A 25,412-nucleotide genomic window follows, 5' to 3' on the forward strand; every position below is an offset into this window, starting at 1 on the left:
AATTTCTGAAATGCTTTTAAAGGTGATCATGGTAATTAGCAAAGCCAGCGATTTAAATCATCTCTGCTGGAATAAGGAGGTGGTTTGCCGGTCAGGTTTGAATTAAAGTGGCAAATGAAAAGATTAGGTGGAGGAAAACCTCTTTTATTACTGATATAATTAACTTTGCAACTGAGAGAGTTGTCCAAAAGTTACAACATGAGGCACAATTTCTTACCCCTGATAAACCCTCCCAGGTTTTCCTCTTCCCAAGCAGCTTCAGTGCCTCCAGCTCCGTGTCCCGTGACCTTCCTGGTTCTTCCCACGAAGGTTGCAGGCACCTGGCAGGACCCAGGCTGTGCCTGCGCAGTGCTGGGAGGTTTCATGCCAGCTCTGGGAAGTCAGGGGCTGGAGGGGCTGGGAGCTCGGGCCCTGCCCTCCCCTGTGCCAAGATCCTGCTCAGCACACGCAAATGATCCCTCTGCCTGTTTGATCCCTCTGCCTGGGTTTTTCCATTGCAGAGCAGCTGCTCGAGCAGCCAAGGTGCTTTCAGCCTTGCTGCCCTGCCGGCACTGCTGGGCTGGCACAGGGGCCCTGCAGCACAGGGCTCAGGCTGCCCTGCTCGTGTGGCTGTCCCGGGCACGGGCAGGCAGCCGCTGGTGGAGAGCAGAGCTCCTGGAGAAGAGGATTTCTGCAGAGCCATGTCCCCTCCTGCCTCGGCAGGGCAGGGATGTCCCGTGACTCAGAGCATGACTTCCTGCGGGAGTTAATGGTGTTTGTTTTCCAGGGAATGTCTCGCCCAGCCCTCTGAGGGCAGTGGGCACAGCCTGGCACAGGCTGAGCTGGAGGGGAGCTCCAGCCCGGTGAGCATCCCCCTGTCTGATCCCAGACCGCTGCCGTGCTTACCTTTGCTTTGCTGTGGTGCGTTTTTACCATCAGTTACCATCTCCATCTGTCACATATTCCCTCCCTGCTGCCAGGACAACACCGGACAAGGCAGCCTGGGGCTGTTCCAGCCTTTGACTCCCGCCAGGGCCCCGGGCATTCAGGGATGCCCCTGCCCTGAGCACCCGCCCATTCACAGCTGATTTTTTCCTTTCCCATGTTCATTGGTTTGCAGTTGATATTCTCTAAACGAGCCTTTTCCTCGGTTTTGTTCTTGTTTGAGCTTGCAGAGCCTGGAATTGCAGGGGATGTTTTACCGTGCTCTGGCAAGCCTGCGGTCGGCGGGAGCCCTTCACACCCACGAGGTTCCACCGAGGGCTTCTCCCGGTGCGGAGCCGCGTGGGCAGCTCGGGGCACGTCTCATCCCTCCCTTTCCCTGTGAGACATCCCAGGTTTGTTCTCGCTTCCCTCTGCCGCCAGCCGGGCTGCGGAGCAGGAATGCGGCGTTACCGCATTGCTGGGCCCGAGCAGCGCCGGCACGCCCAGGTGTGCCCCACCTCAGCCCGGCTCTCTCACTGTAGCCTGAGGGACAAAATTTCTCTTTTTTTTAAAGCTCTGTAGCCCTGCTGGGAGCTGCTGGTCCTCAGCTTGACGTGCCTGTGTCACCCAGGGTGGGGATGGGAGGTGGGTGACACCAACAGCAATGGGAAGAGAAACCTGGAGGCACCTGGAGGGCCCTGCTGAGCCCTCAGCAGTGCGGGAGAGGAGGAGACTCCGGGGTTATTCCACTGAAGTCAATGGAAAAGCCTCGATAAAGTTTTTCAGAGGATGAAAACCTGTTTTAGCTGAAATCCAGCGTGTGAGCAGTGCTGGGGCGGTGGTGGCTGCGCTCTCAACTCTCCTCATTTCAAACAGGTTATTTAAAGTTTCTCACTTTGCTGCCGCAGTAAAATAACAGTAAAGCTATTATTTAATAGTAATAATAGTAAAGCTATAGTAAAATAATAGTAAAGCTATGCTGCTTGAAAGGATCGAGCTGAGGTGCTGACAGTGGCACTGCCCCGTCAGCTGGTGCTGAACACACCCTGCAAACCCTGCCCGGGAGGGTGGGCGAGTTCAGGGGATTTGCAGGGGGTGCAGCGCCGGTGCTGAGCCCAGCAGCGGCTCCCAGCAGCCGCCCCGGGCCCCCCTGCAGCCCCGGGGGGCTCCAGCCAGCCCCAGCCGGGCTCTTCCCCCCGGTGCCCGTCTGGAGCTGCCGTGAGTTATGCGCTGACAGGGTGTGTATGTCTGGGGATGCCTGAATCACTCCTTTATCACCGCTGCACCCACAGGCACCTCTCGGCAGGTGAGGCAGCTGTGTTAAAAGCCTGCGAGGAGCGGCCGGAGCTCACTGCGCTCCGGGGGGACACGGGGACACCGCGGGCACAGGGCAGGTGAGGTTTCCGCTTTCTCCTTGCTGCGGGCGTGTGCTGGCAGCGTTTCCTCCCAGGGCTGGCCCACGGGGCTCCTTTCCCTGCGGGAGACACACACGGGAGGTTTTTCCGGATTTCTCCTTTTCCTGGAATGAGACTTTGGGCCAGTTTGGGTCTGGGACAGGCTCTGGAAGCGCGGGGCGAGGGTGGGGCTGGGCACGGAGGGTGGCTGGGGGCTGCACGGGTGTGTGTGCACTCCCCATCCCTTCCCTTCCAGCCCTGCATTCCCGCCTGGCACTGGCAGCGCTGGGGCAGGGGCTCACTGCGTTAGAGAACATCTGATTTTCCTCTTCATTGTTCTTGATTTTCCCCCACGTTATTCTGTGTAGATTAATTAAAAGTGTCTCCTGTAGAGTGAGAAGGAAGGAGGACCTGGACTGAGCTTTTGAACTGCCGTTTTCTGTTCTTTTCAGGCTCGCTGCAAACTCTTCCCAGCTGTGTCCGTGGCCGAATGGAGCCTCGCTGGCAGCTGTGGCCGTGGGCAGTGCTTGTGCTGCTGGGTAAGGCTCACACCGGGGTCCCGAAGGAGCAGGGCTCGGCCTGCCTGAATAGCCCCAAAGCAGATGGCAGCTTTGAATCTGCAGCAGCAGCGAGCCTGGCTCTGATTGCAGGACTGGGGGTTGGCAGGAGGCTGCTGCTCTCTGTCCTGAGCTGCAGGGCTAGCTCTGGGGACAGGGGACACCAACCTGGGCTGGCTCTGGGGACAGGGGACACCAGCCTGGGCTGGCTCTGGGGACAGGGGACATCACCAGGGCTGGTCAGTTTGATGGGCAAGGCTCAGAGCATCCCTGCAGCCCAAGACCTGGGGCCGAGGCAGGGAAGTGTTTTGGAAGTAACTCTTAGTACAAAGCACTATTATTAAAATATAAAGGTACTTCAGGGCAAACTCCCTTCTCTCTGCTGGTGCCTGTGCTGGGGAGGCCGTCCCAAGCCTGGCTCGTGGATGGTTTGGTGCAGCCCACGGCTGTCCTGAGGGGCTGCTCGGTGTCTGTGCCTCCTGACACTGCAGCCCACGGCTGTCCTGAGGGGCTGCTCGGTGTCTGTGCCTCCCTGGCACAGCCCTGATCCCTTTCCTGCTGTTTCAGCTGCCCCGCGGCTCCCGGGAGCGCAGGGAGCCTGTTCCCAGGGCGCCTGCTACCCTCCCCCCGGGGACCTGCTGCTGGGACGAGCCCCTCACCTGAGAGCCTCCTCCACCTGCGGCCTCAGCAAGCCCGAGACGTACTGCACACCCCACGGACAGGTACAGCCCCTTCCCCTCAATACTGCACACCCCACGGACAGGTACAGCCCCTTCCCCTCAATACTGCACACCCCACGGACAGGTACAGCCCCTTCCCCTCAATACTGCACACCCCACGGACAGGTACAGCCCCTGCACACCCCACGGACAGGTACAGCCCCTTCCCCTCAATACTGCACACCCCACGGACAGGTACAGCCCCTGCACACCCCACGGACAGGTACAGCCCCTTCCCCTCAATACTGCACCCCCCACGGACAGGTACAGCCCCTTCCCCTCAATACCTGCACACCCCACGGACAGGTACAGCCCCTTCCCCTCAATACTGCACACCCCACGGACAGGTACAGCCCCTTCCCCTCAATACTGCACACCCCACGGACAGGTACAGCCCCTTCTGCCCCTGCACACCCCACGGACAGGTACAGCCCCTGCCCAGCTCCAGTCAGCTCTCCCGGTTTTCACTCCCTTGCAAGCTGAGGGCCAGGATGTGGCTGTGAGGGATTTGCTGTGGAGCCAGCGGTGCTGTGGCCGGGCTGGAGAGATTTCCACTCTGAGCTCAGGGAGGGGGCAGCTCCTGGCCCCGAGGGGTGTGAGCATCCAACGCTCCTGGATGCCGGGCTGGCTGCAGCATCTCTCCTCCCTCAGGGCTTTTCTGGGCTGACAGCCACAGTCAGGCATTTCCTCCACTCCCTTTTTCTGGAGCTCTCCTGCTGCTCCCCGGGATCAGGATTTGTGCTCACCACACAAACCCCTACTGCTTCTCGTGGCTTAATTAGTTTTTCTTTCCAAATTTCTGCCTGTAGATGAGGGAAATTGCTTATTAATGTGCCTCTTCATTTAACAATGACTTCTGGCAGTGACTTTTATTTGAAAAGGGGCCATGGGGGCCTTGTGCTGGGGAAGTGGGTGTGGATGAAACCTTGATGAAGCTGCTCATCCTAGCAGCAGCTGGAATGGGCTGGTTACTCCTCTGCTGACCCTGGGAGCTCTTTCAAGGGGCATCACTGGGATCCTCTGATCATTTGTAATCTTTGAATGGAGCCTGGAAACTCTGCTGGCTGTGCTGCAGCTGGAGCAGGAATGAGCTGGGTGCAGGATCAGGGATGAGGAAGGCAGGGAGCAGGGCTGCCGTGGCCTCCTCCAGGCTACAAATCCCCAAATTAAACAGTTTCCATCTCCCTCGTCCCTTGCCTTACAAGTACCAGGGTTAAAGGGGAAATGGAACAATTGACATTATGTTGAGTTGGATTCTCCAGTTCCAGCTCTGGGAATGGGGTCTTCACTTCCTTACATTTTGCTCCTTTCCTTTACTGAAATGAGAGATTCAGAGTTACTGAGAGCAAATCCCCTGATTTCAGCAGCTGTAATTGCTGATGAAGGTTTGATTATACAACTCTCAACTTGGGAGAAATCCCCACGGGTTCAGCATTTCCTAATTTTCCCCTCCCTTTCTCTACTTCCCTAATTTAGGCAAAACTGAACTCGATTTCCCTGTTCCCATCCTATAAAAAGCAAGCACGTTTAATTTATAGACTCCTAGGACTCTTTTTTGGTTGCAAGCCTTGCTCTTTTTCAGTTGCCAAATAGGTACAAATCTGGAGGTGGTTTTGCAAGCTCAGCAGAGGGCACGGGACGAGGGGTTGCTGTCGCTGCCGCCGTGCCCGGCTGCCAGCGCTGCCCGCTGGCCCCGGGGCCTCTTTCACAACTCTGGTGGTCACTCATCAACCTCAGCCTCTGCTCCGCTGTCTGCCCAGCTCCGGAGCCCTCTAACCTCTGTATTTCTCACTCCTGATTGCCCCATCCCTGCCCGTGGAAGCCAAAAAGGGCTCAGCGCTGCCGATTATAGCCGCGGGCAGTGCCTGGCGGGGCTGGGGACAGGCAGGACCAGGGCCCGGCCTGGGAACGGCTCAGGGAAACCGGGAATTAAACGGGAATTAAACGGGAAAAGGAGCGAGGTTTGGGGTCTGGGAGGGGCTGAGGAAAGGCTCGGTGTGAGCGGCTGTGAGGAACTGAGGTGTGAATCCAGCCTCAGTTAACCCTTCTCTTCCTGTGACCGTGGAATATATCTACACATATATGTTATAGATGTAAATAGAAATGTATGCAGAGCTCTGAGGGGCACGGAGCGGCTCCCACAGGTACCCCCAGCCAAGGGGAGGCACAGAGGGCCTCTCACAGACACCCTGAGCACCCCTGTGAGATCCTGAGCCACAGAACAGGGGAGGAGGCAGGACAGGAGCAGGGCTGTGTCCCTGTGCTGGTGCTCCTGGAGCAGGCTGGGGGTGTGACTGAGTCCTCACCCTCCAGCCCTGGCAGATATTGATATTTGGATATTTAAAATTGATCTTTTGATATTTAAAATGTTGTTTGCCTGGGATTTTCTGCCTCCTCCCACCTGACCTTTGTGGGCACTTGAGGGATGTGAAGGGTGGGCAGTCACCTTTACCAGCTCTGGTGTCTGGAGCCATCCATGGGGGTTGAGAGGAGAGATTCCAGAGGAACCAGGGATTCCAGAGGAACCAGGGGTTCCAGAGGAACCAGGGATTCCAGAGGAACCAGGGGTTCCAGAGGAACCAGGGATTCCAGAGGAACCAGGGGTTCCAGAGGAACCAGGGGTTCCAGAGGAGCCTGGGCCCCGTGGGAGGCAGGGGGGGAGACGTGAGCCCGTGTGAGCCCCTGGCACAGCACAGGGCCCCTCCTGATGGATGCTGGCAGCTGCCTGGCAGGGCTGCTCTGCAGCATCTCCGCAGCCTCAGCACCAGCTCCTCCTCAGCTGCTTCCAGAAATACCGGCCAGTGTCTGCCGGGAGGGAAGTGCCAGACGGCTCCGGGGCCCTGCTGGTGCTGGCTGCTGCCTTCATCTGCTGGGCCACCTGCCTGAGCCCTCAGGGAGCCCGAGCCCACCCCGGCAGCTGCAGCAGGGACAGCTCTGCCTCCCTGCTCGCTTTGGCTCCAGCCCCACAAGCTTTTCACAGGAGCCACACATCCCCAAAGCCATGAAATAGCTGTGGCTGGACGGGAGCAGAGCGTGGCTCCGAGTTTGGGCTTTTCTTTGTCAGGTCAGGGCTTTGCACTGAATAATTTGTGTTCCTGAGGGGTTGAAGGTAATGCACAGGCTGCTGCTCAGGGCTGATCTCACTCAGGCATTCCGGCACGCCCTGCTCTTTGCTGCAGGATGTGCCCCTGCCTGCCCAAGAAAAAGTCCATTTCCCATTACTTTTCCCTCCCCCCTTCACAATATCCCATTTTTGGCCCCTTGGCTGCAGGTTGACACCTGCTGGGAGACACCTCGTCCTGCCTTGCAGCAGGAGCCGTGTGGGGTGTGGGATAAGCTGCTGCAGTCTGGGGTTTGCAGCCTGTCAGATCATCCTGGCAGATTTGAGATGAAGTTTTGCTGATGTGAGAACAGATGGGGTGAGGAAAACAGCACCCACGTGCCTGTTCTAAGCAAGGGAAAGGAACTCCATTTCCTTAAAGCTCAGCCCTGGGGTGTTTGTCCAGCTCGTGGCTTTACCCCATCTCTGCCCCCCTGACTCTGGGTCAAACCCAGCTGTGGGCAGAGCCCTCTCCCTGTTATGCTAAAACCTCGGAGCTCCTTTTTGGTGTCATTTCCAACCAGCCAGGCAAGGAAGTGACATTAATGTCACAGCAGAGAGGATCTCAGGCCCAGGCTGGGTTTTGGGGTGTCCTGTGCAGGGCTGGGGACTGGGCTCAGTGATCCTGGGGCTCCTTTCAGCTCTGTCATTCTGTGACAGATCTGTGCTCCAGACTGGAGCCAGGGCAGTTCAGTGAACATCAGCTGCTCACTGGGAGGTTTAACCACAATGACAGAGCCGTGGGGACTCCTGCTGCCTTTTCCCATGGCAGATGGGTGGATTTGTTCACAGGCACGGCCAGCCCTGCTCCACGGGCCTGGCACAGCCGTGTCCTGCAGATAACAGTGTGGAACAGGGATCTGTCCTGCAGAAAATGGGCTGGAATTGGGAATTACATCGCTTGGCTTGGCAGGTGCCTGTTTCCCTCAGGTAACTTACGGTTGCTGCACACCCCATTGTTTAATAACCCCAAATCTGTCTCTGTACAAATTCCCACTGCTTTCCAGATCATTCCCAGATAAAATTGGAGTGGTAATTGCTGTCCCTATGGAATGCTGGCTGTGCAAGAGCTGCCTGGTGGGAGCTGAGTGCCAGGAGCTCCCTGCCACAGACGGGGTCAGTGTGGGACCCCCGAGGGTCCTGAGAGGTCCCTGTTCCACGGCACAGCCCAGCCTCCCCTTCTGCTGAGGAATAAGTGCAGTTTATTTTGGGTTGTGCCCCTGTGCCAGGAGGTTTTTATTTCAAGGGCTCTCTGCCCATGTTAAAATGGCAGCAGCAGCTCCTGAAATAACTTTGGGGCCATCAGGTTAGAGCTGTGTGAGGTTTGCTGCCCCTGCACGGGCAGAGAGGCTGCTCAGGAATGGGTCACAGGGTCAGGCAGGAGGAGAGCAGCACAAACCTGCTCAGCTCTTACCCTGGGGCATTTTCAAGTTGTTCTTTGCGGACATTTCCCCCCTTCCATTTATTTCTGAGGCATGACTCGATTTATTCTGAGCACAGCAGTTTTCCCCCTCACACAACTGTGTTGTGAATTATCTTTCAAAAGCCTGGAATGAATTTCCCTTAATCCCAGAATGTCCATAACCCATACTTTGGTGACTCTGGAGGAGCCTGGTGGCACAGAGGGCGAGAATTGATCTCCTTGCTGACCCACAGCCTCTTTTACCTTCCTGAGATGGCCCTGGCAGCCCCCAGCCCTCCCCAGGCACAGCCCAGTTCTGTGCCTGGCAGGGAGGGGAGGAGAGGGGAGCTGAGAGCCAGCGCTGCCCTGGGCTGGCTGAGCCAGAGCAGACCCCAAACCCTTCTCATTTATCACATAGAGGAGACCCCAAACCTTCCTTGTCCTTTATCACATAGAGGAGACCCCAAACCCTTCTCATTTATCACATAGAGGAAACCCCAAACCCCTCCTTGTTATTTATCCCAGAGTGCTGCAGCCCTCGTGTGCTCCTGGCCCAGCTCCCAGGGACCCACTGAGCCTGGTTAAAAAAGATATAAATGGGAAAGAGATGGAAAAGTTTGGTACGTGCTGGTAAATGTCTCCTCGATTTGGGCTGTCATTTTTGGTAATTCCCTCTGTCCCAAGGAACTTTGAGACACATAGTCGCAGCTGGTAAGAGCAAGTCCTGCTGTTGCGCAATCCAGGGGTTTCACAACTCACTCGGAGGATGTGAAATGAATTTGGCTTCCAGAGTTAATTCTAGGCTTAATTTAAAAACTGAGGGGAAAAAAAAAAAGGAGTTTTTCACACCCAGCACAGCCCTGGGCTGCCTGGGAAGGGTTTGTCTCACAGAGCTGAAGATTCATTTTGAGTTAGCACCACGTTTGAGTGGGGCTGCAGCTGCATTGTGGCTGCTGGGGAGCACCGGTGTCCCTGGCTCTGTGAATGAGCTCATAACTATGCACCAGTCACTCCTAATGAATAATTTAGCCGAGATTAACCTTTCCCCTTGCAGAAAACCTTCCCTTCTCCTTTGCTAAGCACAGTCAGAACTGGTGGGAAGTTTAATCACCACTGGCAGTTGTTCAGTAGATTATTTCTGTGGATAATTCCTGCAGCTCCCTGACAATTTGCTGCTCGTGGCCATTATCTGAAATGAGTTCTGCCTAGTCCTGATTAAATTATTTGTGATTCTCACTGGTAGAGCCAGGGAAATTGCATGATTATATATTTTCAGTGCTGTGTTTGCTTACTTTGTGATATTGTTATAAATATTGTAGTTTGCCAGCTCCTGTGCCGGGGTATTTATAGACAGAACATAAAGATTGTGGAAAATCTGGAAACAGATGGGTTACGAGAGAGGATCTCACTGTGCACCCAGCTGGGGGAGGGTTCCCAGGCCTGGGACAGAGCAGCCTCAGGTCTGGGCTGTGTTAGGAATGAAACCACAGGTTAATTTTTGTAAACCACAAATTAATTTTTATAGGGAAAACCAGAAATTGTGGTGTCACTGTGGCGCAGTGGCTGCCAGCCCTGCTGCCCTCCCGAGCACAGACCTGTCCCTTCCCTACGAAGGGCCCTGGTTTGGGTTTGGGTTGGATTTGACTCTGATTTAAGCATCCTGTGGCAGGTTTTAGCAGGGGCTGTGCTAAAGCTTTGGGCTGTGCTTTAGCACGGACACAGCACGGCTGTGAAGTGCTGCTTGTCACTGTCACCCCATGCCCTGCTCAGTCACTGAAAGCTGATCCCCGCTGGGCTCCCAGCGTGCCCGTGCCTCTGGTGTCACCCAAGCCACGGCAGCCCTGCCAGCCTTGCAGAGGGTACCTCATTGTGCCTCTGGTGTCACCCAAAGCCATGGCAGCCCTGCAGCCTTGCAGAGGGTACCTCACTGTGCCTCTGGTGTCACCCAAACCACGGCAGGCCTGCCAGCCTTGCAGAGGGTACCTCACTGCCTCCCTGTGCCAGCTGTGCCCCTGCCAGGCCAGACCCTCTCTGACTCAGGGTGACCTTTCTGGGCCACCAGGGCTGGCTCCTGCCATCCCTGGCAAACTCTGCCCGATCCTCCTGGTGCCTCAGGCTCTGGGATGTGTCCGTGTGACCTTCGTGTCCCACTGCCCCTTTGGGAGGCTCCTCAGCCCTCTGACAGCTCAGAGTCCCTGGGTTGGAGATGATGCAGTTCCAGTGCCCTGTCACGGGACACCTCCCACTGTCCCAGGCTGCTCCGAGCCCCGTCCAGCCTGGCCTTGGGCACTGCCAGGGATGGGGCAGCCACAGCTTCTCTGGATCACGCGTTTTCACCAGGCTGGAGGGCAGAGCCCATCATTTCATGCCCTGAGCAGCATCTTTCCCCTCCCAGTGGTCTCTGCAGCCCCTGGCGTTTGCTCCACTCCAAGTGCTTCAGAGTTATCTCCTAATCCACCATCTCCTAATTAATTCCCCATCCTCCGGGCCCTGCCCTTCCCCACCTTGGCCTCACCTGGCTGTCCCCATCCCACTTTCCTGGTGGTCCTCGTCCTCCCGGTGCCTGCCCCTCCCCTGGGCTGCTCCCCAGCCCTGTCCCACCCCCGGCCCTTGCTCGGGCTCGCTCTGCCCCGTCCGAGCCGGCTCAGGAGCCCAGCGGTGGCGGCTGCCGGTGCCTGCAGGCAGCGTTGCCTGGTCAGTGATATTTTGGGGATTTGTTTGCTCCCCGGGGACGGTTTTCTCCCATTCCCTGTTCCCCGTGCTGAATCTCTGTTTACTCCTTGGGTCACTTGCTCAAGTGAAGGGCTGAACTTTGAGCCGCTCGACTTCCCACCCCCTGGCTTCTCACCCACTGTGTGCTCCTGCTCTGCTCCTGGGGGAGAGCCCTTGGATAGGAGAGAAAGGCCCTTCTGTTCAGCAGACAGCCCCTCGGCAGTGTGGAAAGGGCAAACCAGCCCTGAAAAGCTGCAAAGGGCTTTCTATCAAGAGCTGGCATTGTGGAAACTGGGGGAGTTGCTTAAAAAACCACAATTATGATGGCTCGCCAAAAATCTGTGTTAGCCAAAAGCATTTTGGGTTCAGTTTTTAGTCCACAGAACCCTGAGTTGTGGTTTTTAACGAGATGTGGAGGGGAGCACTCGAGGCCTGTGTGTCACCAGTCTCGCTGGTCGTGGTCCCTCAGCTCTCCCTGAATGAGCTGTGCTGACTCTCCTTGGTCCTTAACGAACCCACCCCGCCTTTCCTCCTCACCCGAGGCCTTTCCCTCCGGGATGGATGCAGGATGGTCACTCCTGCTGTCCTTTCTTCCGCAGTGGAGCATGAAATGCTGCAGGTGTGACTCGAGGCTGCCCCACAGCTACAGCGGGCACCGCGTGGAGAACGTCCTGTCCTCGGCCGGCCGCGCGCGCTGGTGGCAGTCCCAGAACGGTGAGGGCACAAACTGCTGCCAGGACCCTCCCGAGGGGAAGAGGGAGCGGTGCTGAGCTCCGTGGATGGCGAGGAGAGAGGGAAATGGCTGGCCTGGCTGGTCATTGTCCCAATGCCCCCCCTGTGTCCCTGTGACGGTGCCCCTCTGTGCCCGCAGGTGTGGAGCGCGTGTCCCTGCAGCTGGACCTGGAGCAGACCTTCCAGCTGGACAGCGTCGTGCTGCACTTCAGGGTTGGTGTCTGTGGGAGCTCCTCTGCTGGCGAGGTGCCACCCTGTGGTGCCAGCCTGCGTGTCTGTCCCTGCCCTGTGGTGTCACCCCGAGGTGCCAGCCGTGTGTCTGTCCTTGCCCTGTGGTGCCAGCCATGTGTCTGTCCCTGTCCTGTGTTGTCACCCCGAGGTGTCACCCTGTGGTGCCAGCCTGCGTGTCTGTCCCTGCCCTGAGGTGTCACCCTGTGGTGCCAGCTGTGTGTCTGTCCCTGCCCTGTGGTGTCACCCCGAGGTGCCAGCCGTGTGTCTGTCCCTGTCCCGTGGTGCCAGCCTGCGTGTCTGTCCCTGCCCTGAGGTGTCACCCTGAGGTGCCAGCCGTGTGTCTGTCCCTGCCCTCTGGTGCCAGCCGTGTGTCTGTCCCTGTCCCGTGGTGCCAGCCCTGTGTCTGTCCCTGTCCCGTGGTGCCAGCCGTGTGTCTGTCCCTGTCCCGTGGTGCCAGCCGTGTGTCTGTCCCTGCCCTGTGGTGTCACCCCGAGGTGCCAGCCGTGTGTCTGTCCCTGTCCCGTGGTGCCAGCCGTGTGTCTGTCCCTGCCCTGTGGTGCCAGCCGTGTGTCTGTCCCTGTCCCGTGGTGCCAGCCGTGTGTCTGTCCACCCGCAGTCGCCGCCCGCAGCGATGCTGATCGAGCGCTCGGTGGACGCCGGCAGGACGTGGCAGGTGCTGCAGTACCTGGCCTCCGACTGCGCCGCCGCCTTCCCCCGCGTGCCCCGCGGCTCCCCCGAGGGCTGGCAGGACCCGCGGTGCCAGGAGCTGCGGGGGCACCCCCTGCACGGGGGCACGGTAGGGACAGGGGCTCATGGTGGGGACCCCCAGGTGTGGGGTTGGGGTGGGGGTGGGGGTGCTGCAGGAACACGGGGTGGTCTCGTACACCTGGTGGGGGGTGGGGCCCGTGGCACCCAGCGCTGCTGAGGGCAGTCCTTGGAGGGTTCCTGCTCCTCTGGCAGGGGAGCTCTTGCTGCTCGGAGATGGGTGAGGTTGTGTTGGACTTCCTGCAAAGTCCTCTGCAGCCCTAAAGGCTGTCCCTGTGTTTGGTGATGTTGTGCAGAGGCAAGTCCAGAGCACGCAGTGCCCAGAGCAGGAGCAGGGAGCAGCTCGAGTTCCCTGTTTGACTTGATTTTTTTTTCCCTCTAAGGTGAAATTCAGTGTCCGAGACCTGGGGTCTACAATCAGCTCCTCTCACAGCCAAGCCCTTGAGAGTAAGTGATGGGCCCCCTCCAGAGGAGGAGGAGAGGGGAATGAGGCTCCTCGTGGCTCTCCCTGCAGTGACGGGAAGTGCCGAGCTGGGGTAGCCCCTGGGGAACCCTGAGCTGCACGTCCGGGCGGTCAAGGAGCAGCGTTTGGTCTTTGCTGATGGCTCAGCTGCTGCTCTTTGTGCCAGTTCCTCCCTCCCTTGCTCCAAGCCCTCCCCACCAACTACCAGTAGCTCCTGCTGGGCACCTGCTGCCCCTCACACCCGTCCCCTGTCCCCACCAGAGCTGGGGCCCTTCACCAACCTGCGCATCAACTTCACCGAGCTGCCCCACATCCCCCGCCAGGGCTACCACTCGCCCAGCACATTCTACGCCGTGACGGAGCTGCAGGTGCTGGGGAGCTGCTTCTGCCACGGCCACGCCGAGCGCTGCGCCCCTGCGGGGGACCAGCACAGCACGGTGAGCTCGGGCTGCCAGGGGCCTGGGCACCCCTGGGATGGCTCTGCCAGGGGCCTGGGCACTGCGGGGATGGCTCTGCCAGGGGCCTGGGCACCGCTGGGATGGCTCTGCCAGGGGCCCGGGCACCCCTGGGATGGCTCCACTGCATGCCCAGGGTGCTCCTTGGGACACCTTGGCCACGGTGCCCAGGAATGGGCTGTGGGAGGCTCTTTGATGGGCATGAACTGGAGAGGCATTGGGAGGGTCAGGTTCTGTCCCGAGGTGCTGCCACCAGGGTGGGTGACACCTCGTTTGTGCAGCAGGTCCCTGGGCACTGCGTGTGCCAGCACAACACGGCCGGGCCGCACTGCGAGCGCTGCGCTGCCCTGTTCAACGCCCGGCCCTGGGCCCCCGCCGAGGACAGCCACCCCCACGAGTGCCAGCGTACGGCCAGTGCCACCCCCCACCCCAAATCCTGCCCAGCCGGGGCTCCGAGCCCCTTCCCTGCGGCTCTGTGGGGCTGGCTGGTGACACGGTGTCTCGGTACCTTTGCCTCTGGTGGCTGCAGCAGTGCCCAGCCCTGGTGCCCCTGCGGTGTCACTGTGTCACACGGGAGCCTTGGGCACCCTCTAGTGCCAATGCTGCTGCTGCCGGAGGGGTTTGCACGGTGCCAGCTCTGACTGAGCCGTGTTCTGGGATGTTTTAGGATGCGACTGCAATGGTCACTCGTCCTCGTGCCACTTTGACCCCGAGCTGTACCGGGCCAGCGGCGGGGCCAGCGGGGGGGTGTGTGACAACTGCCAGCACAACACCGAGGGCAACAACTGCGAGCGCTGCAAACCCAACTATTTCCGCAACCTGCGGCGGGAGCTGAGCCACCCCGAGGCCTGTCTGCGTGAGTGACACCCCAAACCCCCCAGCCCCTTCCCCAGGACCTGCCCCCCTCAGCTGCGACCTTTCTTTCCCCTGGCAGCCTGTGAGTGTGACCCGGATGGCTCCGTGCCCGGTTCTGTCTGTGACCCGGGGACAGGGCGCTGTGTCTGCAGGGACAACGTGCACGGCGACCGCTGCCAGCTCTGCAAGCCGGGCTTTGCCCAGCTGGCTGCTGCCAACCCCGCTGGGTGCCGCAGTGAGTACCCCTGGGACACCCCCTGCCCCCGGGGTGCCCCCTCCCCACCTCTGCCCCCTCCAAAAGGGACCCGGGTCCAGCTTGGGTTTGGGGTTTTGAAGCCTTGGGCCCATTTGTAAATGTTTATGAAAGCTCTTTGTTCTGTCTGGGGGTGATTTCAGGTGTAGGTTCAGCAAAAGTCACAGGGCAGGGGGGTTTGGGGGGTGCAGCTGCATCCTGAGTGCCCCCAGGGCTCGGGAGGCGATGCCATGCAGAGAGCAGGGCAGCTGTGGGGCACTGCTGTGTCCCCTGGGCTGCGGGGTGCTGAGGCTCCTGGGGCTCCAATTCCTGCTGCAGCATTTGGGGGGGCTGTTAGGGAGAGGTGCAGATCTCCTGAGCTCGGGTGGGAAGGGAGAGAGGGAGAGAGGGAGAGCGGGAGAGCGGGAGAGAGGGAGAGCGGGAGAGCCCCTCCCGGGGCGGCTGCGGCTCCTGCGGGAGGCTGTGGCTCCTCCGGGAGGCTGCGGCTCCTGCGGGAGGCTGTTCCCGCCGCAGCCAGCCCTTCCCTGTCGCAGGATGCGCCTGCAATGCCCTGGGGACGCGGCAGGACACCGTGCCCTGTGACGGTGACACCGGGAGCTGCTCCTGCCTGCCCAACGTGGTGGGCAGCGACTGCGGGCAGTGCGCGGCCGGGCACTGGGGCCTGGGCAGCGGGCAGGGCTGCCGGCCCTGCGCCTGCCACCCCCGCGGCTCCCGCAGCCCCCACTGCAACCAGGTACCCGCGGGGCAGCCTCGGGGTCACTCCTCTCCCTACAGCAGCGTTTCCCGTCCATTTCCCTGGGCTTGCTCTGCTTTTTCCTTTCCTGACTCCACGTTGCTGCTGTGGGGGGCTCTTGGGGGGTTGAGCTGCACAGACCAGGGTGCCACAGCCACGGCTCTGTGTCCCCTCACTGGGGACCTGTCAGGGCATCAAAGCCACCTCCTTCGTCCTGTCCCATCCACAGGAACCTTCACAAAAAGGCCGCGTGTTCCCCAGTGCATCCCACTCCTATTTTCCTTCTCCTAATTCTTAGAAAACACCACGACAGACTATTCAGGAAAATGAAAGAAGGTGGTAATTATTGAGGCAAGATTAAGTCACTTTAACAAGCCTGATATTTATCAAGGAAGTCCTAATAAGACATCTTCATAGAGGCGAGGGAAGTTAATTATGCTCATTTGTCAATGAAAAGCATGTGTGCCACTTCAGGCTTAAGAGGGAACTGGGAAAATTAAATGTAAAAAACCCCAAACCATGACAAATTCTAAGAGCCTCAGATAGGTTCCAAACAAGCTCAGCGTGGGGAGGAGACCTGAGACAGCAAAGCAGCTGCTCGTGGGCGATTGCTTTGTTTCTGAAACAAGGCTGAACACCGTCCTCGTGGTGCTGGGGCTGTTTGGAGCCTGTTTGCATCCTGTGCCTGAGCTGCAGCCTGGCACGGGTGCCCTGGGCACGGCCTGGGCACAGGCTGAGGGGAGGAAATGTCCACGAGCTGGTTGTGGTGGTCAGGAGCAGCTCTGTGCAGCACTGGGTGTCCCTGACGTGCTCCCTCTCAGTTCACAGGACAGTGCCCGTGCAGGGACGGCTTCACAGGACAGACGTGCTCGGCCCTGGGGCAGCAGCAGTGCCCACCCAGGCACTACAGAGATGCCCAGGGAGGGTGCACAGGTACTGCTTTGGCTTGGTCGGCATTTCTGTGTCACACCAGGGGTTATCTGGGAAAAGGAGCCCATGTCCTGACATCCCTGTTCCCATGGCAAGGGAGATTTCCTCTCTGGAGCAGCCTCCCAGTTCATCTCCAGTATCCACCAGTGCCCTCCCTGCAGCCTTGGGCGAGTCCTGGGCCACGCTGGGCTGGCCCTGTGGGGTCAGGGGCTGTGCCAGCTCCTGGGGCTGGGGCTCTTCCTCTGCCTGTGCCACCTTTGTCCCAGCCACTGCAGGAGCTGCTGGGAGGGGAGGGATGTCAGCTCAGGTTGGGACCTCATTAACCCTAATTAAGGGGCCAGTTTCATACAGATACAAAATTATTCACCACCACCTTCTCTCTCCCTCCCCCTCTGCTGTCCCAGAGTGCGACTGCGACTTCCAGGGCACGGAGGAGGCGGGCTGTGACCGGGCCACGGGCCGGTGCCTGTGCCGCGCCGGCGTGGCGGGGCCGCGCTGCGGGCGCTGCCAGCGCGGCCTGTGCGGGCCCTTCCCCGGCTGCCAGCAGTGCCACCCCTGCTTCCACACCTACGACGGGCACGTGGAGAGCCTGCGCCGGCGCCAGGCCGGGCTGGCCAACGCCACGGCGCTGCTGCCCGCGGGCACGGGGGGCTCCCGGCTGGGCCCGCGCCTCTCGCAGGCGCTGGGGAACCTGCAGCAGGCACGGGGCATCCTCGGCCGCCCTCCTGTGCCACAGCAGGGCCTGGCCCAGGCGGGCAGCGCCCTGGCTGCCCTCAGGTGAGGCTGGCTGCCCGTGGGGCGTGTGTCTGATCCGCCAGGAGCTGCTGGGCTTCCTCTGGGAGCTGCTTGCACGGCTTCTGCTCTGTTTGTGTCCCTGCCATGCCTGGCTCCGCTCACAGGGGGGCAGGGAAGCAGCAGGGCAGCGCTTCCATGTGTGCCTGTCCCCTGCAACACGTCCCCGAGGCAGGGGGAGCGTGGCCAGCCTGCATGGTGGCACTCTGGGCTGCGTGGTGGCACTCTGGGCTGTGTGGTGGCACTCTGGGCTGCATGGTGGCACTCTGGGCCGTGTGGTGACACTCTGGGCTGTGTGGTGGCACTCTCAGGGCACATCCAGCATTCCTGCTCCCTGCGTGGGCACAGCCCTGCTGTGGAGGGGCTGCAGCCCAGCTTCTCTCTCTGCAAACCCGCGGGGCCCTGGAGTGTCCTCGGCCATCTCTGGGCTCAGAAGTGCCCGTGCCCCTTTGCCAGGTGCTGGCAGTGCCCCAGCACAGGTGGCCCTCTTGGCCCTGCTCTCTGCAGGTGCTTTGTTCTCTACGTAATTCACATTTTGTTCTTTTTCTGTCCCAGGGAGCAGGTCCGAGGCATAAACCCCGACCTTCATTTCCTGGGTGACACTGCCTCTCTCTCGAGGGAGCTTGAAGCCCTCAACAGCAGCTTGGTTGTCACCAGCTCCCAGTACCAGAGCAAGAGGACGCAGTTTGAAAGCAGCCGCAGCACAGACCTGTCAGGTACAGCTCTGCAGCTGCAGCCTCTCCTCATTTGCAGTCGTTCCTTTACCTCAGCATGGCTGCCTGGGGTTCCCCTGGCCGGGTGGGTGGGAAGGGCAAGGGGGCTGTGCTGCATTTCTGAGTCATTTGTGCCATTTGTCACCTTCATTCCCACAGGAGCCTTCCAGACCATCCGCTCTGCCTACCAGAGCTCGGGCAGGGCCAGCAGCCTGGCCGCGGGCGCCCCGGGGCTGCTGGCCCAGGCCAGGGAGAGCCGCCGGAGCGCCGCGGGGCTGCAGGGGGACCTGGCTGGGGACACGGCCAAGCTGCTGGCCCTGAGGGGCGAGCTGGCCTCGGCCCCCGACCTCACCCCCATCATCAACCAGGTGGAGATGCAAAGGGGTTTTTATCTTCCCTGCGGGTGTGTCTGGTTCTCAAGCTCCTGAGGAGCAGCAGGAGCTCATCCTGCAGCCCTGCACCCCTGCTCAGGCATGGCAGGACCAGGGCTCTGTGCAGACAGAGAGGATCACAGGGCTGAGGGGATCACGGGTCCCAAAGCACGGCCCTCCACCCCCTCCCAGCCGTGTGCTTTTCCCTCGGGGAGCTCTCTCCTGTCACTTCTTGTATCTCCAAGACTCACTTAATTTCTGGATGAGGTTTCTCTTATTTCTCCTTCGCTGCTTTGTTATTGCCATGGAGATCCATTTCGGTGTCTGTTGCTGTGGAGACCACCAGCCTCCCCTCTCTGCTGCCGGGGGCACCAGCACGTTCTGAGCCACCAGCCCGGCCTGGCTGTGCACGTGCCCCTGCTGCAGCGAGTCTGGGCTAACCCTGCCAGGTGCCAGAGTTGAAATTGCTGCTGCTCTCCAGGGGCAAACAGGGAGAGGGGTTGTTCTGCAGAGGGGTTTGCCCCACACAGATGTGCTGTTACTCATCCTGAGCCACTGGGGCTTGGCTCCTGCTTTGCCCCTGTTTCTGCTCCAGCTGGGGCTGGTGAGGCTGTGCTGACCTGGTGTCACTGCCAGGTGGGGGCATCCAGCTCTGGCTGCCCTTCTCTGATGGTGGCACACCTCCAGTGCTTTGGGCTGTGCCACCTGTGTCACTGCCAGCCCGCTGGGCTCTCTCCCGTGCCCACACAGCTCCTGCAGTGTGAGCTCAGCAGTTCCCAGCTCCCTTGGCAGGGCCTGCCGTGCCTGTGGGGCTGTGTTTGCCTCCCCGTGGGCACCCAGGTGTGTCCAGCCGGGCACTGCCCGACTCCAGCTCTTCTCTCCCTGCCCAGGTGTGCGGAGGGGCCCGAGCGGAGCCGTGCACCCCTGCCCGCTGCCAGGGGCTGCTGTGCCCTCGGGACAACAGCTCTGTCTGTGGGGCTGGCCAGCCCTGCCACGGCCTCTTCCCGCTGGCCGGCGGGGCCCTGGCTGCGGCCGGGCGGGCGGCCAAGGAGTTCAGCAGCCTGAGCGCCCGGCTCCAGGACACTGCACAGCTGGTGAGTGTGGGCACTGCCATCCCCTGCTCGGACCTCTGCAGAGAGTGAGGAATGCCCACCTCGAGCTCTCTTTGGGGCTTGATCCCTTGGGCAGCTTCAGAAATCCAGGAATTTTGGAGTGGGAGCTCCCTGTGTGTGTGGGTCCTGCCTCAGGCACATGAGTGGCATTGGACACAGCACAGGGAGGCCTCTCCCCATCCTGGGTTGGGATCAGTGTGGCAGAAGGGAATGTGGAAAACTCTCAGAGCCTGCAGGTTTGATGCACTTGATACAATCAGAGGGAGTTCATATGTTAGGGCTCTTGCAGCTTCTCTCTGTGCCTTGCAAAGACAAAGTGAGCTTTCAAAGTAATCCGAAATCCATTTCAAAGGTGTTTTTAAAAGCTAAACGGTGCCATCCCTCTTTGAGAGCTTCCTTTGCAGATCCAACCCTCAGTCTTAACATTTACAGTCCTTCAAAGCTGTGGCCCGGTGATAACAGGAGCAGCATGGTGCCTGGCCCGGCCGGAGCTGCAGCAGGGCAGAGGCAGCAGCAGTGCAGAGGCAGCAGCAGCGGGGCAGAGGCAGCAACGGGGCAGAGGCAGCAGCAGCAGGGCAGAGGCAGCAGCGGTGCAGAGGCAGCAGCGGGGCAGAGGCAGCAGTGGGGCAGAGGCAGCAGCGGGGCAGAGGCAGCAGCAGCAGGGCAGAGGCAGCAGCAGTGCAGAGGCAGCAGCAGCGGTGCAGAGGCAGCAGCAGCAGGGCAGAGGCAGCAGCAGGGCAGAGGCAGCAGCGGTGCAGAGGCAGCAGCGGGGCAGAGGCAGCAGAAACGGGGCAGAGGCAGCAGCGGGGCAGAGGCAGCAGTGGGGCAGAGGCAGCAACAGGGCAGAGGCAGCAGCAACGGGGCAGAGGCAGCAGCAACGGGGCAGAGGCAGCAGGGGTGCAGAGGCTGCAGCAGCGGTGCAGAGGCAGCATCGGGCCGTGTCTGTGTTTCTCCGTGCAGGTGCAGAGCACGGAGCTGTCGGCCGGCCAGGTCCGGGCCAGCGTGCGGCGGCTGGCGGAGCAGCTGGGCACCAGCAGGACGCAGCTCCAGGGCGACGTGCGGCGCCTGCGGCAGCTCCTGCAGCGACTGCGCGCCTTCCTGGCAGGTACCTGTGGGTGCAGCCTGCTCCGTGCACTTTGGGGTGATCAGAGACTCACACAGCTTGGAAAAGGCCTCCAGGGTCAGCGAGGCCAAGCTGTGCCCATCCCTGCCTTGTCACCAGCCCAGAGCAGAGGGCCACGTCCAGGGGGTCCCTGGCCATTCCAGGGGAGGGGGTTTGCAGCCAGCACTGACCTGATGCAGAGAGGTTTTCTGGCCACGCTCGCTGAGGCAGGCAGACAGACAGATGACCCTTCTCTGGAGCAGGCTGTTAATCAGATGAGAATTCCTTGTTGTCCTACAAACTGATGGGATGAGTTATTGTTCACAGACAGATTGTAATAACATAATGAGCCTCATGAGCATTAGCTGAATAAGAAAATCAGGTCATTTGGTGCTGCCTGGTGTTAATGATGAGTGAAGATATTTCTGAGCTAATCGCTGGGCTAATGTCCCTTGGGCTCTGCCTGCTTCTGATTTATTAACTTTTATTTGTGAAATGAAAAAAGGCTGTCTTGAAACACACCCTCATCTGCTCAGTGGGGGCTGCCTGGCTGCTCTGGGCTCAGCCGTGGTGTTGTCATTGCCAAATTCAAGGTATCATTTCCGCTGTTTCCTGGAAGTTTTGCTGGTGTGAATGAGAAGTGCATGGAATTCAAGATTAATTCAGAAGGGAACCTGGCAGTTGTCTGGAATGAGGAGACGTGTGGGAGCTGTGCATGGGTGTCTGCCCTCCTCATGCTGTGCATTTGCACTCCCACCTTCCCTGACGCTGTCTGTGTGCTGGCTCTGCAGACAAGGACGCGGATCCTGCCTCTATCCAGGAAATCAGTGAGTCAGTTCTCTCCCTGCGCCTCCCCACGGACGTGGCCGCAGTCCGCAGGAGGATGACCGAGATCCAGAGGCTGGCCACGGAGCTGCAGTGCCCGCAGGACATCCTAGCCCAGACGGCCGAGGACATCGCCAGGGCCAAGAGGCTGCAGCAGGAGGCAGAGCAGGCCAGGTCGGTGGGGGTTCAAGGCCCTCGACTGGGGTGGAACTGGTGGTTCTCAGCTGGGCTCAAATCTTGCTCTGCCCGAGCTGTCCTGACTTACACAATCTGAAGTTTTGAGGCCAGGATTTTCTGTGTCCATCCAAAGCCTAAAAGAATGAGTTTGCAATCTCCAGACACCTCCCCGGGGCCCCAGAGCAAATAAATCTCCCAAGAATAGTTCCTGTTACAGATACCAGGACAAGAAGGGCTTTATCAAAAGCAGTGGAGGCTCCTCTCTTATCTCGAGTGCCTGTGCTGGGAGATGACAGCGTTGCCCTGGTATTAGTTGGTATTGGTGACCTACATCCTAATTGCACAAGAGAGCATGGGGAGAGTCAAGGGGCTATTTGTTTTCTGGGTGAAAGTTGGGAGGATTATTCCATGGCCCCTTAAAAAGTAATTACAGGGTGTCCTTGCCAATTTGGAGCATCTGCTTTGTCACAAGTTGACTTGCAGCAATACCCCAGCGAGAAGGTCAGCAGGATAAATCTGTAAACTCCTTGGCAGTGTCTGACACCTGCTTAACCTGCTGGAAGTGATGAGACAGGGGAGCCTGGCTTTCTCCAGGGCTGTCACCCAGCCTGAGCAGTCCCTCTGTGAGCAGAGCACTGTTCATTGGAACAGCTTCCGTGTTACTGCTTTCCCTTTGATACCTTGTCATGCACCATGAAATAAACGTTTCAGGCTGGTTTGAAGGAAGGTGTTTCTCTCCCCTTCTTAGTTTGTCTCCTCAGCTTGAGGCTGTGAAGTGGAACTGATGTTTCTCTCACAAGGAAACCTGCTGGAGTCCAGACCTGTGGGTTTTGGGGGTGGGAGGTTGCAACCTTCCCTTCAGCAATCCTCTCTTGCTTCCCAAGCTCCCAGATTTTACCTCTGTGACCTCAACTTCCAGTCTGTGCCCTTATCCACTCTCACTCCTGGCTGCTTCCCCCCTTTCTGCAGGAACCGGGCAAACGCCGTGGAGGGCAGCGTGGAAGAGGTGCTGGGGACCCTGCAGCGAGCCAGCACGGGGCTGCTGGAGGCGCAGGGGGCCCTCAGGGGCTCGGGCTCCTCGCTGCGCTTCATCCAGGAGCGCGTGGATGAGGTGAGAGACGGCTGGTGGCTTCCCAGAGCTGAGCCCAAGTCCCTGTCCCAGAACTGAGCCTGAGTCCCTGTCCCAGAACCGAGCCTGAATCCCTGTCCCGGAACCGAGCCTGAGTCCCTGTCCCAGAGCTGAGCCTGAATCCCTGTCCCAGAGCTGAGCCTGAATCCCTGTCCCAGAACTGAGTTCGAGTCCCTGTCCCAGAGCTGAGCCTGAATCCCTGTCCCAGAGCTGAACCTGAATCTCTGTCCCAGAATTGAGCCCAAGTCCTTATCCCTGTGTGCGTCCCTGTCCCCGTGTGTGTCCCTGTCCCCGTGTGCCTCCCTGTCCCCATGTGTGTCCCTGTCCCCGTGTGTGTCCCTGTCCCCGTGTGTGTCCTTCAGCCGCAGGGCTGGTCCCTGCAGGGGTTTGGTGTCACTGCCCTCTGACCGTCCCTGTGCCTGCAGATCGAGGCTGTCCTGGGGCCGGCTGAGCGCAGCGTGGCGGCCGTGGCGGCCGGGCTGGCGGGGCTGTCGCGGCTGTCGCGGCTGCAGCGCGGCACCGAGCAGAACCGCCTGCGGGCCGGGGACACGCGGGACACGGCAGGGACAGCGGCACAGCGCGCCCGCAGCGCCCAGCAGGTACGGGGGGGCTGTGCCACTGCCAGGGCAGCACTGCCGGCTGTGCCCGGCTCTGCAGACTGCGCTGTGCGGGCCACGGCTGCCACAGCACAGTGACAGCATCGTCCCACTGCTGGATTTCTGTCCCAGCACAGTGACAGCATCGTCCCACTGCTGGATTTCTGTCCCAGCACAGTGACAGTGTCACCCCTCTGCTGGATTTCTCTAGAGTCGTTCCCAGTCCTAACGCCCTTTGCTGGGAACTCGTTTCTGGCCTGTCCTGCCCGAGGCAGAGCAGCTCTGGAGCTGTCTGTCAGTCTTGGAGTGCATCAAATGTCACACGTTTGGTACCAGAGACAAAGCTCTGGTGCAGTATCCATTTAATATCTGAAGAGGATTCAACACTGGGAATTCCCCCTTCTCCACAGCCTGCTGGATCTTACCTGCAGCGTTTGTTTGCTTTTCCCCAGGCCTTTGCCCAGGTGAAGGAGCTGTACTCGGAGCTGCAGAGCCGGCTGGGGCAGGGCCTGCAGCTGGGCGAGCAGGGCAGGAGGGTGCGGAGCATCGGCCGGGAGGCGCAGGCGCTCTTCCAGGAGACCATGGGCATCATGCTCAGGATGGAAAGTAAGGCTCTCACAAACTCTTGTCACCATGGGGAAGAGCTTGGACTGCTGTGGTGTGAGGGGAGGGAGTGAGGAGGGAGACGATGCACTCCGGGCTGTAGCTGGTGGTGCTGTGCCAGGAAATCGAGAGTTTCCCAGGTGCCACCATGAAGGGAAGCCGTGCCTGCAGTGCCACTGTGCTCCCATTTCCCTCCACACTCTCATTTTTGTTTGCATTCAAAACTAGTGGGAGTGGTGTTTTGGGGGTTGTTTGGAGGGTGGGGAGCACAGGGAGTGCAGGATGTTGGTTTTCTTGCCCCATCAGAGCCTGCAGGAGTGAGGTGGAGGCTCAGCCCAACCCCGCCATGTAACCCTTCCCTTCCCTGCCCTCTCTCCTCAGCTTTAGAGTCAGAAATTCGGGAAGGCAACGAGGCTCTGGTGTCCAGGATGTCTCGGCTGTCGGGGCTGGAGGAGCAGGTGGGGAGGATCCGGGACACCATCAAGAGGAAAGTCGCCTACTACGAGAGCTGCTCGTGAGCAGCCCCGTGCTGCGGGGCACCGCTGCCTCTGCACACACAGACTGCTGCATTCATCCCAGGCCAGCTGGAGTTCTCCTGTGCCCAATATCCCTATTTTTAGCAAGTTAATTTTCCATACCTCTGGAAAGTAGCTGCACTGAACCGAAGGAGCAACCCCATGGAGTGGGCTGGACTGGCTGAAGCTGCCCGGTGGTTGGAGGAAAAAGGGGGAGAGACATCAGGCTCCCATGGCAAACAAACACATCCCCAGGTTGTTATTTCCAGAGGGCTTTATAAACCAGGAAATTATTTTTTTTTATTTTAGCCAATTCAAGCTCTTTGAGCTGAATTTCGCTGTTCAAATTAAAGCCCTCCTGTGGGGTCTTCTAAAGCTTTTTATCTGTGCTGCAGTTAATTCTTCAAACATGCCATGGCTTCAGTACTTCCCTCTGAGATCTTCCTTCAAATAAGCAGATCAGAGAAATGGAGAATTTTATCTGCCTCTGTATAACATACCTATATTTATGCAAATTAGAGAAACACAGGCTCATAGTCGAAGGTGAAGTCAGATGTCTTGTTTGATTTTCTGCCACAATCTGCTTATTTACCACAGAGCATTTGCCAGAAAACCACCAGCGGGAGCAGGTCTGGGATGCAGAGGGAAAGCTTTAGGGGAGACTTAGCAGACCATTCCCACATCAGATCTCTATGAATAACCAAGAGGCACTCTACAAAACAAATCTCAGCTTTATTAAGCAAGTGCTCATTGTGCAATTACAGCCTTGGAAGCGGAGCTCAGACCTTGCTGTGTTACTGTGGGACACGGGGAGGTTTCTAGCAGGTTCTTTCCTGTTGCAGCCGCAGTGAGGGCTGGGCAGCCTGGGCAGCTGAACTCCAGGGCACCAAAGCCTGGCACTGCCCAGGCCCAAGGAGAGGGTGAGGGTTGTAAAAACAAAAGAGCTGCCACGGGAGCAAAGCTCTGCATGGCTTTGGTTTGTGGGGCTGCTGTTGTGCAGGGCATTTGTGCAGTGACAACTAACCAGGGTACAGAGAACAGAAGCTGGTAGCACGGATGATGCCCTATGATAATGTACACTGGGTGTGGGAGCAGGAGCCTCGGACCTTCCCCCGCCTCCTCCCAGCTGTAATGATCCAGAAACACCCCGAGCCCGCTGCAGTGATGGATCCTGGCACTGCTGTGCCCCTGTCCCAGCTGGGCACTGCTCTGGAGAGCTGCTGGCAGGCAGAGCCTCCTTTGCTGCTCACACCGGCGCTGTCTGGCTCTGAGG

General features: G+C 59.3%; 1 protein-coding gene across 6 annotated transcripts in view; it reads left to right on the plus strand.

The window, feature by feature from the left end:
• Positions 1-24,518, plus strand: part of LAMB3 (laminin subunit beta 3) — a 38,574-nt gene extending 14,056 nt beyond the window's left edge. For 2 of the 6 annotated variants that reach the window (XM_063418263.1, XM_063418261.1), the window contains exons 2-24: positions 2,196-2,297; positions 2,750-2,836; positions 3,422-3,576; positions 11,387-11,501; positions 11,659-11,732; positions 12,367-12,546; positions 12,899-12,962; positions 13,240-13,415; positions 13,715-13,838; positions 14,101-14,289; positions 14,368-14,523; positions 15,075-15,274; positions 16,096-16,207; positions 16,609-16,981; positions 17,552-17,712; positions 17,869-18,077; positions 18,971-19,174; positions 20,153-20,297; positions 21,086-21,293; positions 22,266-22,407; positions 22,851-23,024; positions 23,474-23,627; positions 24,006-24,518. In XM_063418263.1, the coding sequence (XP_063274333.1) occupies positions 2,788-2,836; positions 3,422-3,576; positions 11,387-11,501; positions 11,659-11,732; positions 12,367-12,546; positions 12,899-12,962; positions 13,240-13,415; positions 13,715-13,838; positions 14,101-14,289; positions 14,368-14,523; positions 15,075-15,274; positions 16,096-16,207; positions 16,609-16,981; positions 17,552-17,712; positions 17,869-18,077; positions 18,971-19,174; positions 20,153-20,297; positions 21,086-21,293; positions 22,266-22,407; positions 22,851-23,024; positions 23,474-23,627; positions 24,006-24,142 (3,501 nt within the window). In that variant the 5' untranslated portion in view covers positions 2,196-2,297; positions 2,750-2,787 and the 3' untranslated portion in view covers positions 24,143-24,518. Of the gene's footprint in view, positions 1-1,165; positions 1,317-1,477; positions 1,780-1,979; positions 2,122-2,195; positions 2,298-2,749; positions 2,837-3,421; positions 3,577-3,985; positions 3,999-11,386; positions 11,502-11,658; positions 11,733-12,366; positions 12,547-12,898; positions 12,963-13,239; positions 13,416-13,714; positions 13,839-14,100; positions 14,290-14,367; positions 14,524-15,074; positions 15,275-16,095; positions 16,208-16,608; positions 16,982-17,551; positions 17,713-17,868; positions 18,078-18,970; positions 19,175-20,152; positions 20,298-21,085; positions 21,294-22,265; positions 22,408-22,850; positions 23,025-23,473; positions 23,628-24,005 lie in introns of those variants that run through there. The other 4 variants (XM_063418260.1, XM_063418264.1, XM_063418262.1 and 1 more) reach the window with 4 other exon arrangements.
• Positions 24,519-25,412: the final 894 nt, after the last annotated feature.

Source organism: Prinia subflava, chromosome 23 (assembly GCF_021018805.1).
Source record: "Prinia subflava isolate CZ2003 ecotype Zambia chromosome 23, Cam_Psub_1.2, whole genome shotgun sequence".
In the NCBI taxonomy this organism is placed as follows: domain Eukaryota; kingdom Metazoa; phylum Chordata; class Aves; order Passeriformes; family Cisticolidae; genus Prinia; species Prinia subflava.